Source organism: Tiliqua scincoides, chromosome 4 (genome assembly GCF_035046505.1).
Source record: "Tiliqua scincoides isolate rTilSci1 chromosome 4, rTilSci1.hap2, whole genome shotgun sequence".
Lineage (NCBI taxonomy): Eukaryota > Metazoa > Chordata > Lepidosauria > Squamata > Scincidae > Tiliqua > Tiliqua scincoides.
This window is the reverse complement of record NC_089824.1, coordinates 152,404,635-152,423,827: the sequence shown is the minus strand read 5'-3', so window position 1 is coordinate 152,423,827 and position 19,193 is coordinate 152,404,635. Positions and strand designations below refer to the sequence as shown.

Sequence of the window (19,193 nt, the reverse complement as noted above, 5' to 3'; positions counted from 1 at the left end):
GTTGGGGCAGACTGTGTGAGAGGGGGACAGACGTAGCAAGAGGGAGGAGCATCACACGCAGCAGCTGCAAAGTTTACCAGGACAACCCAATCCTTTGTAGGTAGAAACAGTCTCATTTGCACCAATTATTCAGTGGAGTTTTCTTGCCCCCCCCCAAGTAACAACAGAGCTCACAAGAGCCATGCAACTGGAAAACGTGATCTCTACGAACATCCTCCCCCCCCCCCCGATTCCCCATCTCCTTTTTCCCTGAGCTTCTCCAGCCCATTCCAAGGCAAGAATGCCTTTGGGCTCCTTCTCCTGCCCCCTCATCCAAAGCAATAAAATCAGAACGCCCATTCTTCATCCAGTGACCACAGGTTCCTTCAGAGATGGGCAAGAGAGCCTGCTCCCGCTTCCCCCTCCTGCTCAGATGCAAAAGCAAACATTAATTCTTCCCTGCTTCCTGGCTGGAACTTCGCTGCTGCTCGCCTGGTCTGCATGATGGTCGCACAAGGTTTTTCATGACACAGAAAAAGTAATGCACACCCAGACACAGACTTGAGTCTGCATGTCGAACCAGGGGCCATTGACCCAAGTGTTGTGCTGAGTCCTCGAGTGTACACGAGTCAGCAAAAAAATGCTGCTTTTCGTGACTCGGACTAGTCACCTGACTCAAGTTCCCACCCTGCACAGCATTTGTAGGCAATCCACTAACTGTTACCTGCAGAGAAGGGTATGAATGCTTCCTTCTTCTTGAATTGACCATTTTCCAGAAAATGGCTAGGGTTAAAGACATCAGGGGTTTCCCACTCTTCCTTATCAAGAAATACGGATGACAAGTTGGCAGCTACAATGGTTTTCTGCCAAAGAAGAAGAAACAGAGAAGTATATAAACATATCAGAGAACCCCTAGTAAACTGAAAAACTACAATACAGTACAGGCATCACCGATATCTGCAGTTTTCACATCCATGGTTCTTAAATCCCCCCTAGTTGCACTCATGACTCACCTCTTTTCATTTGCAAATGCTTTGCCAAACACAGCTTTTTCTTCAGATCCTGAAGGATGCAGGGAGTACCTGGACTGGCCACTGCTAGAGGCATGCTACCAGAGTGAAACAGTGGGAGGGAACTCCGCTTCCTATTAGCGTTCTCACTGCTGCCTCCTGTAGCGTTCCTCTAGCTCTAGGGTTCCCAACCCATGGTCCGCGGACCACTGGCGGTCCGCAGCATCCCCCAAGGTGATCCGCGACGTGTCTGGTGAAAAAAGAAAAAAAATGCCCTTCAAGGCAGAAAAAAGGCCTCTGCAGCAGAAGCAGCCAATCAGAGCACCTCAGAGCCAATGAGAGCATAGCCTCTCTCCTTCTCCTGCCTCCCCCCTCCACCTCCCTTCCCTCCTTGTCTGTGAGTGCCCAGACAAGCAAAAAAGTGAAGCGCAGGCGCTTTGTAAGGAGCGCACACGTTTGTGCAGCCTCATGGCTCAGCTGCATGCAGAGGAGAGGTGCCCTGTCGCCCACTGCTCCAGCCTACTGCCTCCATTCCTTGACCCTGTGCCTTCAGGTGAGCCCTGGCAGCCTGGTTTCTCAGGAGTCAGATCAGGACTCCAGGCAGCCTGGGAAGTCCCTTTTGCGGGCGGACAGGGGGCGAGAGGAGGAAGGGGGGCCAGAGGAGTGGGGCCAGGGTTAGGAAGGGGGGCCAGAGGGGGAAGGAGAGGGGCCTGAGAAGGGGGAGGAATGGGAGTAATGAGGAGGAGGAGGAAAAGGAGCAGGCTCCCAAAGGCATCGCTGGCTGACTGCTGGGGGGGGGGGTTTCCCTGGGAGTGGGTTTCTCTGGATGTGATTTCCCTGGGAGTGCAGACTCCAGCTGGCCAGGAAACACAGAGGAAGGGAGTTGGAGGCAGTGTGGCAGCAGGAGAGGGGAGAAACAATATGCTCAACTCCCAGCCAGTTGGCAGGATTGGGCCCCCTGGATGTGCTTTTCTAACGCCCAGGGCTGGAGCAAGGGATTCAGGCAACCAGGTTTTTGCACCCCTTTTGGAGAGGGAAACAGGCAGCATCTCTGCTGACTTACTGCAAGCTGCCCACCTGGGGAGAAGCCATTCCAGAAGTTGCAGAACAGGCACCACCGTAGCCAAGTACAGCAGGTGTAACCCCTGACTTTTCCTCCTCAGAGAGCAGCAGCAGCTTTGTCCATGGGGAGCCCTCCCCCACCCCACACTTGGCCAGTTCCCCTATCTCCTCAGATTGCAATCCTATGCATGCTTACCTTGGAGTAAGCTGCAATGACTACAATGGGACTTACTTCTGAGTAGACATGCCTAGAATGGGGCTGTTAGTCACACTGTGGCTGTGATGGACTTCTCCAAAAATTTCTACAAAACCCTTTTAAAAGCATCTAGTCTAGACACCATCATCACATCTTGGAGCAAGGAGTTCCACAGACTAATGGCAGAGTAGGCAGCTGTTGTTTTGTGGCTGCAGCCTACCTATAGGCTTGCCTTACGGGTCCCTGACCTCCTAAAGGTTGGGAACCACTGCTGTAGCAGCTAGCTAGTCTGCATTTTGCAAGGCTTTGGAAATGAAGGGAGATGAATTGTGAGTGTGTTGATGGGAATTTCAGTAGGGTTCACCACTATCCACAGTTTCTGTTATTCACAGTGCCAGCAGGAGCTTATCCTCTGCAGATCCCAGGGAATGCCTATATTAACCATTAAAGCCCAACTATATCCACTGACTTACAGAGCGAAGATACGTTTTGGCTGGGGCCAGTTTCTTCCATTATTCTTATGCGATGCCTCTACTTTACAAAGACCTAAATGGTTTCCTAAATGGTTTTCAAACATTTCCAAAATGTGATACCAGCTAGACTGAGGTTTGAGAAGCACGAGATACTGGAGATGGAAGCCACCAGCAAGTTTCAGACCTAGCTATAGGTTCAAATTGAAACTGAAGTTGGAAATAAATTTCAGAGAGAAGTTATAAGTAAGCAAAAGACTGATCTGTCTACCCCCCACTAGATCCTTACTTTGGGTATACGAAACCCAGCCAGTTCGGTGTCATTGGTTGTCATCCGCGGAGCACCGAAAGGCACAACGTTGCTTATTCTTTGAACTTCATGAACAACCGCATTGGTATAAGGCATGCTGTCTCTGTCCTCCATTCTTGGTTGGCGGGACTGGCCAATCTCAGAGTCTATTTCACTGTGAACTCTTGCTACAAAGTAACAATACAAGAAAAACAAACTGAACAGTCTGACATACAAGGCTTCATTACAAAAGGTGGTACAGTTTAAATTAAATTATGGTGAATGTACAGTTTGCACAATGGTAAATAAACCTGCTCATTTTTCATTTCCCCAAGAGAGGGCCCTTTCCCTACAAGAAGAAACATAAAGAAACCTTTACATTCCATGTGCATCTTCTAAATATGCAAATGCATCATGCTTCATATTCCTTAACTGGAAGTTAAGCATGCAAAACAAAGGGAAACAAGTCTGTTCAACAAAGCACATGATATTTGAATATGCGTTGTGGTTAAGGAGAATTGTTGAATGCAACAAAATTATGCACAATTACTACAGAATAAAATATTGTAATATGCATTATACTATATTCTAATATAGAATAATTATAGAATATCATTGAGATTGGAGGCAAAGAGTCATTTTAATGAAGCAATGTTACAGATTGTATTGGGAAATATACATTAATGAAAGACTGAGTGTTACAATTCCACCTTGAATTTCTGGATGAAGTGCCATATACAGTAAAGTCCAGCGCAGGGCTGAAGAAGTTGTTTCTGTTCCAGCAAAAAACAGATCGAGTGTTGAAATTAAAAGGTTTTGTTCATGGAAACTGGAAGCAGCACCATCCTTTAAAATTAAACCCACAAATGTACCAGTGAGTTAAACTGTCACTAAATATCTCAACATCAAGTGAACATAGTGAGATCGAAGGCCTTTGCAATCCATCTAGTTCAAGGATTCAACTTCAAATAGATGGACAGCCCAATTCTAAGCTTCTCTAGTGTCCAGGGCTACAGCACCGTCAAAATGGTGACTGCTGTATCCAGTGGGGCCAGGGAAACACTGCCAGGTCTCCTCGGCGTAAAGGAACTTACATTCCCTTATCCTGTGTAGCAGCCAGACAGCCCCCATGGGTTTCTTCAGAATTGCACCTGCTGTTGTGTGGACGCAGATTCAAGGAGACCTGTGTTGTGTTTCCTGGCCTGGGGGGGTAGGCTGCAGTGGCACAGCCTGCTGTTGTCTCCGCCCCCCTCCCAGGCCCATTCATCTCTTCCCAGGCCCTCAGCCCAGTTCTGCCCCCTCTGCTCTCCCCTCACTCTGAAATGCTCTGTCGCCAGCCAGTGGTACAACTTACTGCTGGAAGCCCTCGCCACTTGTGCTCCAACACTGTGGCCCTACGCTGACTGTCACTGGGTGCGGCGCCAGAGGTGCATCTGTCGCTTTGGTGCAAAAGCACCTTACGGCACTTTTTGCGACAGTCAGGCCAGCAGTGTGTCAACGCCAGACCCAATAGGATTGGGCCCCATCAACAGCCTTCAGAATTACTTTCAGCACAATCCTATGCTTGTCTACTCAGTAGTCCTACTGACTTCATTGGGGCTTACTCTCAGGAAAGTGTGGATAGGATTGCAGCCTCAAGCTGGCATTTAAATTAAGCAAAGGGTAGTTCTAGCAAAGAAAGACTGATGACTTCTGGTGATGACTCTCCCACCGTCCACTGGAGCAGGTAAATCTGTAAGAGAGGTGGGAGGGGGTGGGCTGGAACAGAGGCAGAGAGGAAAGAAAACTGGGCATAATGGGGCAGGGAATCTGTGGGAGGGGTTGGATGTGGAGGAGATGGCATGCATCAGATCCTATCCCCCTTTCCTAAAGTCTCCCAGCCCCCTCCTCAGACTTTGGCCTCAAGGAGACCCATTGCAGTTTGGGAGGCTGCTTCCCGCCACCCTTAAAGGGGAGAGGTGTCCTTCAGATTGGCATGGAAGAGGTGCATGCCTCCTCCAATTATGGAGGAGCCGCGTACCACTTCTCAGGCCCCAACAGAGCCTTCTGTGCCACTTGTAAGCAGTGCGAAGGGCTCCATTGGAGTGCTTTGGGACAGCTGGTTGAGACGCCCAGAAGGCGAGCACCTCCCACTTCCTGGAAGTAGCACTTGCATGTCACAGGCGCCACTTCCAGCTGCCCCAAAGCACTCCAGTGGAGCCCTTCATGCCACTTACAAGTGGCATGGAAGGCTCCGTCTGGGCTTGGGCTGCCTTTTCCCATTTTTCAAAGGAGGAACGGAGGAGGCAGCCGCATGGAAGTAATTGTGGTGACGATATCGCCATCAGGACAGGCTAGCGCTGCTTCCAGAAGGCGGGTGGCACTCGCCTCCTGGGTGCCGCTTTAAGCAGCGCCAAAATGCTCCAGTGAAGCCTTTAGAGTTGCTTCTAAGTGGCATGAAACACTCTGTCAGAGCTACAGAGGTGGCATGCATTTCCTCCAAAATCAGAGGAGGTGTGAACCGCTTCCCACCATCCTAAGGACCATCCACCTCCCCTTTCATTGAAGGGGGGTAGAGGGGGTGGCCTAGACATGACCAGGAACTGCACCAACTATTGGTGCGGTTCTTGGCATACCTGGGGAGGGGGGCAGGTCACAGCAGTGCCCCCAGTGCAGCACCTGGAGCATTCGCCCTGCTTTCCCCCCTCTAGGTATGCCACTGTCTCTGGTGTTTCTTCAGACTTAGGATGCAGGAGAAGGAGATAACCAGATTCTGCTCACAATCCGAACAATGATTTCTGATCTAGATTTCATACCCACAGAGACTGGATTCAGAGGACAGGAAAGGTTATGGTAGATCATCTGATGTCTCTATAAAGCAACATACTTTAGTCATGTGAACTCTTCAAAAGCTCTCTAACAAGTTAGACCAGTGGTGAAATTAGGATTATCTGCCTTTTAGAAAGCATATGATTTCATATGCCAATACACACATGCATATACACAGTCACTCACTGAATTCAACCAGAGTAAATAGTAGCAATGAGGAAATAAGCCACAGAAGGCTTAGACAAATCAGTTGACAAGTCTAGAGTTTGTTTCTTAAGAAACTAGTTTTAATTACCCATTCATTACCTTGGCCATTTCATTAAGATATGCATCAATGAAATCTCTGGTTTCCGATGGATTCCAATCTTCTTTGTGCTTTTCAATCATTTCTTTCACAAAGCTTTTCAACTGATCCCAATTTTTAAAGACAGTCTGATGAGGTCCTGGTAGGTACTTCATTATGGCTGGACATATATCATAAAGCTGAGGAAACAAAAACCCAGATTATGTAGTGCAGAGGGGAAATCATTAGAACTTCTGGAGAACCTCATTGAAGAGGTGAAGTGTCCTTAGCCAGAGAAGTATTGATTTGCTGAACTCTCCAGCCCACTCCCATTATGTGAGGGATTTCTTTAGCCTCTCCCTGGTACCTTCAAGGCAACACTTGAACTCCATTTGAAGTAGTAACAATATAATCAAGCCAATTGCTATTCAAGCAGAATTTTTCTGTTTGGTTCCTCACAGCTCATTTTCTGTTTGCATGAGGGTTTTGTCGGACCTCTCTCCTCTCTCTCTTACTGACCAACTGCCCACTTCCCAACTTTCAACTTCTAACTTATTCCTTTACTCACAACAAATTCTACCCCTCATTACTTTCTCTAAAATTGCATCTCCTCCCCAACACCACTAATCCTAAAGGAGTTCTACTTCATAACATGATAGTAAGAGTCCCTCTGGAACTCCAGGTTCTCAATTTCTGAGAGATTGGTTTTTTACTTCCAGAACTTCCATGTCAATATTGTTATCGAGAGTATTGTATTGTATTGTAGAGTATGAGTATTGTAAGCAAGGTTTAAAAATGAATCTAAATAAAAACACTGCTCTGTTTTACCATAACATCACACTGCTCTCAAAGGGAAATTGATAAATTTCCTCTTCATAAATGACCTGGAGACAGGGTTGAGCAGTGAAGTGGCTAAGTTTGCAGACGACACCAAACTTTTCCGAGTGGTAAAGATCAGAAGTGATTGTGAGGAGCTCCAGAAGGATCTCTCCAGACTGGCAGAATGGGCAGCAAAATGGCAGATGCGCTTCAATGTCAGTAAGTGTAAAGTCATGCACATTGGGGCAAAAAATCAAAACTTTAGATATAGGCTGATGGGTTCTGAGCTGTCTGTGACAGATCAGGAGAGAGATCTTGGGGTGGTGGTGGACAGGTCGATGAAAGTGTCGACCCAATGTGCGGCGGCAGTGAAGAAGGCCAATTCTATGCTTGGGATCATTAGGAAGGGTATTGAGAACAAAACGGTTAGTATTATAATGCCGTTGTACAAATCTATGGTAAGGCCACACCTGGAGTATTGTGTCCAGTTCTGGTCGCCGCATCTCAAAAAAGACATAGTGGAAATGGAAAAGGTGCAAAAGAGAGCGACTAAGATGATTACGGGGCTGGGGCACCTTCCTTATGAAGAAAGGCTACGGCGTTTGGGCCTCTTCAGCCTAGAAAAGAGACGCTTGAGGGGGGACATGATTGAGACATACAAAATTATGCAGGGGATGGACAGAGTGGATAGGGAGACGCTCTTTACACTCTCACATAATACCAGAACCAGGGGACATCCACTAAAATTGAGTGTTGGGCGGGTTAGGACAGACAAAAGAAAATATTTCTTTACTCAGCGCGTGGTCGGTCTGTGGAACTCCTTGCCACAGGATGTGGTGCTGGCGTCTAGCCTAGACGCCTTTAAAAGGGGATTGGACAAGTTTCTGGAGGAAAAATCCATTATGGGGTACAAGCCATGATGTGTATGCGCAACCTCCTGATTTTAGGAATGGGTTAAGTCAGAATGCCAGATGTAGGGGAGAGCACCAGGATGAGGTCTCTTGTTATCTGGTGTGCTCCCTGGGGCATTTGGTGGGCCGCTGTGAGATACAGGAAGCTGGACTAGATGGGCCTCTGGCCTGATCCAGTGGGGCTGTTCTTATGTTCTTATGTTCTTAAAGGGAAAGAAGCCCGCAGAAAGAAAATACATCTTTTAGACAGCCTGTTACACAAAATAAGCAAATACTGTATACACTCTCACAGAACTATTCACCACAGAGATGCCACTGCAAACGGCACCTCCACAATGAGTTCTTTACTTCTCAGCTCTAATGTAGGAACTGTAGATCTGTGTTGGTCAATCAGTGGTAATCATCCCACCAGAGGTACTTTAGGTGGTAGCTGGTGGTACTCATGGGACCCTCACCACCTGCCTGCAAGACCAGCAATGCAATTTGGCAAGCTGCAGGAGGAAGCACAGGTTAGTGGGCAGAGCTCCAGTGTATGATTTTCACATGAATGAAAAACGCTGCTGTAAATCGTACCTTGCAGTGGGCATGGGGATGCCATAGCAAATGACATGGGCAGCTCAATCCTTTCTAAGTTCCTCTGCACTGATGCAGCGGCACACTGTGGCTTGTGCTGCATCCCACAGGGGAATTCAGCAGATGGAAAGTTCCCTCAGGGTAAGGGTAAGGGGACTTGCCCCAGGGAAAACTCCAGTCTGCACAATGGGTCTACTCAGACCCATGCCAGCTAAATGGTTGGTGCTAGTTCACATTGACCAGTGTTGGTGGATCAGGCACCAGCATGTACTGGTGCCACTGATCCTGCCCCTCCTGGGCCCAATCTGTCCATCGCCCACTTTGCCCACTACATTGTTATATCCCCTCCACACCCAGCACTGCTCACTGTTCCAATGGGTGTCACTCCTTGTACTGGCAGGAAGGCTTCAGCTAATGGGCATGCAAGTGTGATTAGAACTCATCATGGGACTATCATTTATCTTAGCAACCCCATTCTGAGCACAAAGCATAAACTACCGCAGACATTCGCCTATAAGTCGACCCCACAGATAAGTCGAGGGCAGCTTTTGAGCCAACAATCATGGAATTTTCTATGACCCTCGGATAAGTCGGGGGTTAAACGTAGAGGGGTGTCTGACTATAGTTTTGTCTGATTTTACCCCAGGCCAGATCCTGAAAAATAACCTACCACTAATTGTTACCTAAGAACTGTAGCCTCTAATTTATTAAAAACATAGTAAAAGATCATAAGATACATTTTTATTCTTTTTAAATTCTGGTCTTCACCACCTCTTTGTTAACACTATCCATGCACTGTAAACAACATACCAGTAGAACAGTGGTTCCCAACCTGGGATTCATGTACTCCCAACGGCACTCAGCAGGACCTTTAGGGGTACTTGAAAAAGAATGAAATAATGGCAGAAAAAGGCAGGTCATGCTCCAGAAAGCCTTGCAAGGAGCAGCAAGGCAGGAAGGGAGGTAGCTAGTTGGCTTTGAAAGCCCGACCAACAGCTAGTTTTTAGTCATCAATTCATCTATGAACCAGTGATTGAAAACCAGCACAGTAAAAAAGCTGAAACAAAATATGTAAACTGATCAATCACCCAGAATTTCTCAGCACACTTCTGGTGCAAAACAGTGCAAAGGCAGAGTCTTCTGTTCCTCAAACAGATAAAAAGAGAAAACACTGTGATGAATACATGAAGTCTGGATTTTCATAGAGAGGAGATGAGGGCTTGTATTATTACAAACATTTTGCTAATATAAAGGGTACAATTTATTATTGCCAAGGGATATGCAAGTGAAAAAGGCTGGCAACCACTGCAGGAGAACCATGAATCAAATCCACCTTTAAGGTGTCTGGTGTGTTAAGCCAGAAGCTCTACATACAACATACAACCCATAACACATAACTGAGAGTGTGTAATTCAATTCACAGCAGAGAGATGCAGTTGCATATATGCAGCTGCATATATTTGCAATCCTTTTTACTCAGAAGTAGACCCATTGCTTTCCATGGGTGTTATTCTTAAGTAATGCTGCATTGAATTGTAGCCTGGGAATTGTTGCTTCAAATGGAAAGGGAATCCCATCCTGGTGTTGAAAAAAAAAAAAGACCTCTGCCAAATGCAAAGCCTTTGCAAAAGGGAATCGGGTTGCAGCAGCAAAAGGAAATTGAGGGGAATAAGAGGTTAACTTTGGCTGAAACATCCCAGGAAAGTAACTATAGCAACTAACCAGCTGCCTGCCTAAGCTTAGCAGAGAAAGAACCTGTTCAGAGTTGAAAGGCTCTGCCTTCAGATTGACCCGGAGATAAGGCGAAGTGAGAATTGGAGCTTGATTACTTGGCAAAATTTTCACGTACTATACCTGAGTATCTACGGTAACTCTAGCTCTGTATACAGACAGAAAAATTTTCCAACGTTACTCAGTTATTCTATTTTTAGCATGATGCAGGAACTAGGCTGATTAGTTCATTCCATAAACCATTTTGTAAATGCCTCTCGTTGAAAAGCAGTATAGAAATATTCTTAGTAGTAATAATAATAATAGGGCTGCCTGTTATTCTGTTGTAGTGTGATGGGGGATCATAGCTGAATATTCCTCATGTTAAAACAAACTTCCAGCTCCTTGCTCCTAGAAAGCCAATATGACACAGAGAGGAGGATTCTAACCTACTAATCTGCTTGATGTGCCAACTTCCCATGTGCAAGGAGTTCTGACCATGAGGGGACATTCAGACATGCTGTTTCCTCCCTTTGTTCTGAAAGTCTTCAGAAGGATGTAGTGAATTTTTTTTTCCTGAAAGAAAGGAAGCTGTACCTGGATCCAGACACTTCCCTGAAGGACGATTGCCTCATCCAATATCCGCAGTAAGTTCTGGAAGTGACCATCATGGTAATCAAACCGGTCCCCGAAAACAATAGAACAGATGATATTTGACACAGCATTATTTATCTGAAAATGAGGGTCAAATGGTTGCCCTGGAAGAAGAAAAGTAGTATTAGAGTAGTGATGTTTGTTGCTTATGGCTTCCTTTCTACAAAAACAGGGCATGAGGACAGTATGGGAAGCTGAACTGGATTTTTATCAAAGTATTTATTCATTATTTAAATCAAGTAACTTAAACAAGAGTAGCACAGAATCTTTGAAGACTCAATAAGTCTCACCGCCTGAGTGACACTTGCTAATGAAAACTGTAGAGCTTTAGGTATAGCTTTCCAGCATAATTGCTGGAAGCATCAATCAGTATACAATATTGCCAAACACAAAAAGGAGAAAGATCCATATTGCATGGATGGCATTTGAAATGTTCAAGGATTGTGCTCATCAAAGACAGAATTAAAAGAAAGCATCCATATCTAAAATGATGGTCTTGCAAATCTAGACAGACCTCCATTAGAACTTTATAGCACAACCAATATAACAGTGGGCCTTGTTCATTTAAAGCGGCACTGTATGAATTGCGCAAGCCATTGGCTCTACTTCTTACCTTTCTCATCTCCAATTGCCTCAGTCAGGTATCTGCTCTCATCCTGTATTCGTTCTTCTAAACTTCTCTTTCCCAAGCCAAAGTTTCTTAAAGTCGTTAAAACAAATCGTCTTTGCTGTTTCCAGCTAAGTCCATTAGAGGCAAGCAGTCCTGTATGGGAAGGGTTAACATTAACATCCCATTCTAATTGGAAGCAATTTAGGCTGCTCTGTTTGGGTACTTTTGGACACATTTCAAAATTTACAAAAATAGCTTTATTTACTAGTATTAGGGGAAAAAAATCCAAAAACTATAGAACAGTAGTACCTTTATTGGTACCAGCGGTGGAAAGGGGGGGGGGAATGAATCACAGCCAGCACACTACCCACCCACTCCCCAAATGTGCCCCACAACATCCAGCTGACTGTGGGGTGGCATGCACTGAAGGCTGCACCAGTATAGGACTCAGGCTTTTTGCATTAATTACATTAGACCAGGTCTAATTACATTAGAGAAGGTGTCTCCAAACTTTTGGCATGATGGCTACATCTTGAACCTGAAATGGTGTGTTGGTTGGAAAATAAGTGAAAAAATAATTTAAATACACTGTGTCAAAACATATTTTGTACCTACCCCACTTTCTTGCCTTATGCACAAGTGTAGTCACACCAAGGTACAGAATTCACTTGCCTTCTCCCAGGTGCCCCGCAGCCAAGATCTCCAGCTCAAGTTTCTTTTGCTGCAAAACAATTCCACTACTATCTCTCTTAGATGCACTCCCCCCCCCCAAACAGGAAGGACTGAGAAGCAAAAACTGATTTGCAAAGGAAGGAGGGGGGAATGGATTTTGAAAAGGAAAGTTTTGAGAGAATGAATTTTTGAAAGGAAGAATATGGTAGAAAAATCAATATTGGGGGAAAAAACTTTTTTGAAGGGGAAATTATTTGGAGGGATTGAGGAGAGAATTTATGTGTTGGAGGGTGTGAGGCCTCCCTGTGGGGGGAGGGGAGGGCCCACCTGGCCTTTCCGAGGGGGACCCCCTTGTGGAGGCCTCAGACTAGTTCCCAAAAAAAAGGGGGGTTGTATCACCTGGCTCCCCCTCTTTGAGTTGGCAGCATTTGCCAGTCAGGAGCAGGGGCTGCTGTCAGCAGATCCTCCTGTCCACCTCTTCTAACTCCCAACTGCCTTGTTAACCCTGGCCTCCAGGTTTATGTAGGTCAGGCCCCTCCCCTTCCCTCACAGGGATGGTACAAAAAGGGCCTGTCTCAGGGCCTGTCCTCCCCTGGGATTACCACCACTCCTCCCCAGACTAGCTCTGTTTCCCTCCCACCTCCTCTCACCTGTTGCTGCCAGGGTTGCTCCTGAGAGGGCTGGGAAGGCTGCTGCCTCTGCTCTGGTCTCTGCCTTTGGGGGGTGGGTTGGCCCTGCCCACCTGGGTCCTGTAGCTCTGTAGACGATGTCAGGAGGTCCAGCTGTGGGCTCCCGATGTCACAGCCAGGTGCCCTGCCCGGCAAGGCAGGCCCCAGCTGGCTGGGCGAGGGAGTGCTCCCCTTCTCTCCCAAGGCGGGGGAGGGGCGGCTGCCCAGCAGCCGAATGACCTGTGTCTCGTCTCCCCCCTCCCTACTCCAAGGCAGAGGGGGAAGCGGGGGGTTCAGCACGCAGTGTTCCTCTGCTGCGCTTTGCTGCCCACAGGAGTGCCCAGGCAGCGTATAGGGAGGTGGCCCCATGTTCCACTGGCTTCCTCCCTGATCCTCTGGCCCAGAAGTCTTCTCCCTGGGTAAGTTGGGGACCTGTGGGAGGAGGGGAACCCCGACAGAGGGATAAGGCTTGGGGGAAAATTGAGTAATAAGTAAAGCTGGGAGAATTTTGAAAAATATTCCACCCACTGCTATGACAGAGTGGCTAACACCACCACCACCAAATATCCATGATGATTTTTAATGTAAAAAACATAGGTCTCCATTAAAGGTATTTAGTGCCATAAGTGAGAGCAATCCTGCAAACAATGATGGCTAAAGGTTTGTGTTTCACTGCTCCTTCATCTCTTGAAATATATGCAAGTGTTACACTGGGATACTGAAGCAACTAGATGTGATGCCCAATGGTCGCCACTGGAACCAAGGGGGCTGGGGGAGGGAGCGCCTGAGGCCTCCTCAGGGGAATGGGATTTTCATCCCCTTACCCTGGGTAACTGTACAGGCCCTGCAATGGGGCTACTCAAGTCTGCTATTTTGCTGACGCAAGCTGGAGAAGCTCCGTGTCAGACTCGCAAGCCTAACACAGAGCATAGGATCCAGCAGAGGCCTCATTTGTCAATCACACCCCCTCCCAGACCCAATCCTCCCCTCCCCCTACCCCAAGAAGCCACTCCGCCACCCGGCGGTGCGATTTCTGTCAGTGGCTTCACAACATGGCTTAAGCCCAGCACCAGCGCTCCCTCCTCACCATGTGCCACAAATATGCTTTATTTATGCCGTTTGTATCCTGCCTTTTTCCCCAAGGGGACCCAAAGTGGCTTACAAAAGGGCAGGTGCAGAAAAAGTAAAAAAAAACCATTGTAAAAATCCATTAAAATATTAAAACAAACCTTAAAAAACATAAAACATAATTACAAACAAGAAGAGCAACAGCAACACCTAAAAAAAAGAACAAGCCTGTAAAAGCCAGGCTTAAAAAGCCAAGGCTTAAAAAGCCAAGACTCAGAAGGCTTGTCTGAATAAATAAGTCTTCAGGTCTTGCTGGAAGGTGTCTAAGGAGGAAGCAGTTCATAACTCAAGAGGGAGGGAATTCCAAAAAGTTGGTTCCACTACTGAGAAGGCCCTATTTTGTGCCACCCCACACACCACCCTAGGTGATGGCACTTGTAAAAAAGCCTTCTCTAATGAACTGAGAAGATGAACTGGATTATACGGAAGTAGTTGGATCCCGGTCCCAAGTCGTATAGTGCTTTAAAGGACAAACCAGCACCTTGAATTGGACCCAGAAATGAATTGGCAGCCAGTGCAGCCCATTACAGAAGCAGCCGACAGAGTCAAACCACCTACCTCCATTGTCTACTTGGGCTGCCGCATTCTGCAGTAATTGCAGTTCCCAAACTGTCTTCAAGGGCAGCCCCATGTAGAGTGCATTACAGTAATCTAACTGTGATGCCACTGTGCTATGGAGCACCATAGCCAGGTCTGCACGAAGTATGGTCGCAGCTGGTGCACCAGCCGAAGTTCAGCAAAGGCCTCCCTGACCACAGCTGCCACCTGGGAATCCAAGAACAGCTACAAGTCCAGGTGAACCCCCAAGCTGAGGACCTGCTCCTCCAGTGGCACTACAACCCCATTCAGCATAGGAGAATACTCTAGCACCTACATCAAGGATTTCAGGACCTGGAGAACCTCTGTCTTGTTCCGATTTAATTTCAGCTTGTTATCCCTCATCCAGATCCTCACTGCCTCCAGGCAGTGCTCCAGGACCTCAACAGCCATCCTGGAACCAGGTGGAAAGGAGAGAAAGAGCTGGGTGTCATCAGCATACTGATGGCACCCCACTCCAAATCCCTGAATGACCCCTCCCAACTGCTTCATGTAGATGTTAAATAGCATGAAGGACAGGAATGAACCCTGTGGCACCCTGCACCTCAAAGGTCAGGGTGTTGAACAGGTATCCCCAGCACCACCATCTGGGACCCATCTGCCAAGTATCACTACAAAATGGTGCCCCCAACTCGGCCAATTGGCCCAGAAGGACACCATGGTTAATGGTGATGAAAGCCATTGAGAAGTCCAGCAAAATTAACAGAGATGCATTCCTCCAGTCTCCGGTGTAGGTTATTCACAAAGCCAGTTTCCATCCCAAAGCCTAGCCTGAAACCAGATTGAAAGGGTTTCAGATAATCTGCTTCATCCAAGACCCTTTACAGCACGTTTGCCACACCCAACACTGGAGGTACACTTCTACTGCAGGCACTCAAGACCACAGGATTGGGGTCCAAGTTCACTGATTTGTACCGATTAATAGATTTGTTTGATAGTGTCTTTTCTAGTGGCTGTCTGCTAGTGTTTTGCATCATTTAGATTGTGAGCCCTTTTGGGACACGGAGACAATAGTTATTTGATTTTTCTCTGTAAACCGCTTTGTGAACTTTTGTTGAAAGTTGAGCAAAGGCCTCAACTTAAGGCCTCCACGGTATATAAATACTGTTGTTAATAATAATAATAATAATAATAATAATAATAATAATAATAATAATAATAATAATAATAATTAATGTGGTGGTTGTATTTTAGCAAAGTTTTTATGGCCCTTGGCCTATATCAGAATTACTGTATATACCTGAAAGGAAGAAAAAAAAATTCTAAGATTTTATACTTAAAAATGGGGGAAAGGTCTTAACTTTGCATTGTCCCAGAGCTAGGAATACAGCTTCTGGATCTGCACTCCTGCCGGGAATGCAGATCAGATACCAGAATTATGAACACAGTGGCTGGAAGAAGGGTCATCACGAAGCCTACAAAAAGTCTGCAGTGAATCTTACACACTTTCTGGACCTCAGTTTCTATCCTGCATTCATTCTGCTGCCCCACCCCAGTCCTGCAGAATTGACTTTGGGCTATGAAGAGCTTTGGCACCATTTTGGTCTCCTCCAGTGCAATATTTAGATTAAATGGAAAACAAAGGACCGTTTATACCTTTGCATTAATGTCTAGTTAGTCATTAGACAGAACCTGGTAGTTGCCTTTGTTAGTGCAATGTACCACTTGAGTGTTATTGCATCATTACAAGCAGCTAACTATAGACAGTTTTACACAGTAGTAAATTTGAGTTTGTCAACTTTGGAGAAGAACAGAAGTACGAGGCACCGCTAATCCAAATTCAGGGACAAATGTACCTCTATGATATATGTTCAGATCCATGTCATTCTTTACATTTAGTTTACAAGGATAGGAAATGCAAAAACGACCATACATATCTCTCAGGACAGACCCTTTCTGTGAAATAATCAAAAACATTTTCCTTTCAAACTTGAGGAGCATAAGCAATTGAACAAAACAAAAAGCACTCACCGAATGTCCCAGTTATCTCATTCAGGAGAGGAAATGGTGGACGATCGAGGAAGTTATCACCCTGGTGGACAAGAACTTCTTTCATCAAAGGCAGTCCGTTCACCACCACCATCCACTGTGTTCCAAGCTGCATGCTGAAGACTTTGCCATATTTCTCTGCAATCTGGTAGGAGAAGGGGAAACAACACCAATGAAATTATTAAATTACATATTTGTTTGTTTGTTGAGTGCTTCTAATATGCCTGTAAAATGGAGAAAAGGAACCTACGTAGGTTGATACTGCTAGAGTATGGGTGCATTGCCACCTGCAGGACTCCGGGGGACAGTGTATTGTCCAGACAACTGAGATCCCTTATCTGCTCTCTATGGTGCCTGTAAGCTGTGTGCACCTTCGTGCAACTTTCCGTATTTGCCCTCCTACCTCTTGTACCCTGATCAATGACAGAGCACTACGGAGACTCCTGAGCTCTGTCCTTGAAAGTGGGCAGCCATTGCTGAAAGGCCTCCCCTCACACCCACATAAAAAGAACAGCTACACTGTTCCATAAATAGTAGAAGTCTTTAGTACCTCAAATATGTAAACAATTGTAGAAACTGTAAGTAAAGTATTTCGTTGGAAAGTTTAACTGCATCTGCTCCTCTGTGTGGTCAGCAAACTAGCTGAGCGGTAGAATTTCCCAAAGGAAAAGGGTATTCTGCCAGTCGTTTTGCTTTCCAGAACCCATCCTCTCATCAAAAGGCCATCAGATCCATGGGCTAAAGAAAAACCATAACAACAAACCGGAAGAATGCTGCCACCTCCTTTCCCAGCTCCCCAAAACTTAATTGTTTAAAACTTAATCTCTAAATTTTAATGGAGGCTCCAGGGTATTTGAGAGACCATCTACTTCTGCATAAGCTGGCTCATCCAGATCATCGTATAAACAGAAACTTTTCTAATATCTGAAAGTATATTAGAAACGTTTATATTTATACAACGATCTGGATGAGCCAGTTTATACAGAAGTAGGTGGTCTCTCAAACACCCTGGAGCCTCCATTAATATTTAGAAACCCTGTGCCTCTGGATACCAAATTATAGCCACAAACAATGGTAGAAGGCTTTTACCTTCATGACTGGCTTGTGGCCCTGGAGGGCTGGTGGGCTTCCCTAAAGAACTTAGCCTGGCTATAGTTGGAAACAGGATTGTCACAAAGGTGAGGGACATTATTTAGATATTAAATATTATTTTAGATAAGAATGATGGATGATAGTGCCCCCTTCCATTCATAAGAAACCATATGCCCCCTGTAGGCTAAGCAGCTTCCCGCATCCAAAAGGTAGCCGATCTTAGTTATGTGCCAAGCATTGCTGAACCCCACCACCCATGCAATGGCAATCAGCAGGTAGCTCACCAGCTCAGGCTACAGAGTTCTTCCTTTCAATAGTACTCAGTCAGTACGAGTCTCAGTCCACAGTCTCTCCCACCACACCAGCAACTCCTCAGTTCTCAACACCTTCTGAGCAAGGTAGCCAGTCTCCATCAATCTCCACTAGTATCAGTTTCTGAGTTATGGCAACCATAAACACACCATCTAGCAATGATTCTTTCACCTATATTCCCAAGGTTGTCTTTATCTCTGCTAGGTTATAGCTGTGAACCACACCCACTGCAAGCCAAAGTTCTGGTTTTAACTCTATACTTCCCAGACCTATCAAAACTAGGGGTGACTGCTGACATCATACGCTATCTCTTCAGGGACAATCTTCCGCATTCCCACTACAGCTTGATAAATTAAAGATGCTGCTGGAAAAACTGAATCATCATATATGCTTTGCTCTTAACATCAGAAAACTGTACCATTTGACATGGCTCTATTACATCTTTGCCTGTTTCCCTTTACAACATTTTTATGGTTAGGCAGAGTTCTCGTTCCTGTGTAGATAAAAAAGGAAGGGTTAAACTTTGAAACAAAGAAAGGCAGGGCAGAAGTGTGAAAGAGCTAAGGGGTGCAATCCTAACCAACTTTCCAGTACCAAGGTAAGGGCAACGCAGCTCAGAGGTAACAGAACAAACATTCCCTTACCCTGAGGAGGTCTCTGTGACTGTCCCCCAACTGCAAGATGCGGCACATGCTCCATTGGCACAGCTATGTCAGAACTGGAAAGTTGGTTAGGATTTTGGCCTAAGTCACTCTGGCCTTGGAAAGAGGAGATAACAACTGGGTGAGAATGACGTTCCCAGATACGTCCAATTTGGTGAAGAGCCAACTCCGTGTGGAATATGGGATGAAGCTGATTGGGTGCTGGTCAAATGGGGTGACATGGGTCAGTAAATTTGATAAGAACATGGATTGGTTCAGTTCCCTTGTGGGGTCCAAGAGGAGATGGCTATAAAAATCAGCTAGCCCTCATTGAGGTTTGCTTTGCCTTCAGATGGCTGCTGCCAAAGGCTCTCTCTCTTTAGACCAGTGATTTTCAACCTTTTTCAGCTTCTGGCACACTGACAAGGCACTAAAATTTTCAAGACACACCATCAGGTTTTTGACAATTGACAAGGCACACCATGCTGCCAGTGGAGGGCTCACATCCCCATTGGCCCTACTAATAAATGATCTTCCCCCAAATTCCTGTGGCACACCTGTGGACTACTCGTGGCACGCTAGTGTGCCACAGCACAGTGGTTGAAAATCGCTGCTTTAGACACTGAAATGGACTGACTAGTAAACTTGGTAATTTAGGGTAGAACTTTAAGTAGAGTAGACTAGCTAGCTCTATTATGTTTAGCTGTAGTGGTATTTACT

General features: G+C 46.0%; 1 protein-coding gene across 2 annotated transcripts in view; it reads right to left on the bottom strand.

The window, feature by feature from the left end:
- The window catches only part of LOC136647670 (cytochrome P450 2J2-like), a 29,159-nt gene that overhangs the window by 8,831 nt on the left and 1,135 nt on the right, over positions 1-19,193 (bottom strand). For both annotated transcript variants that reach the window (XM_066623346.1, XM_066623345.1), the window contains exons 2-8: positions 16,411-16,573; positions 11,378-11,527; positions 10,708-10,868; positions 6,121-6,297; positions 3,717-3,852; positions 3,007-3,194; positions 704-842 (exon numbers count right to left, since the gene is read on the bottom strand). In XM_066623346.1, coding sequence (XP_066479443.1) covers positions 704-842; positions 3,007-3,194; positions 3,717-3,852; positions 6,121-6,297; positions 10,708-10,868; positions 11,378-11,527; positions 16,411-16,573 — 1,114 coding nt within the window. The remainder of the gene's footprint in view (positions 1-703; positions 843-3,006; positions 3,195-3,716; positions 3,853-6,120; positions 6,298-10,707; positions 10,869-11,377; positions 11,528-16,410; positions 16,574-19,193) is intronic.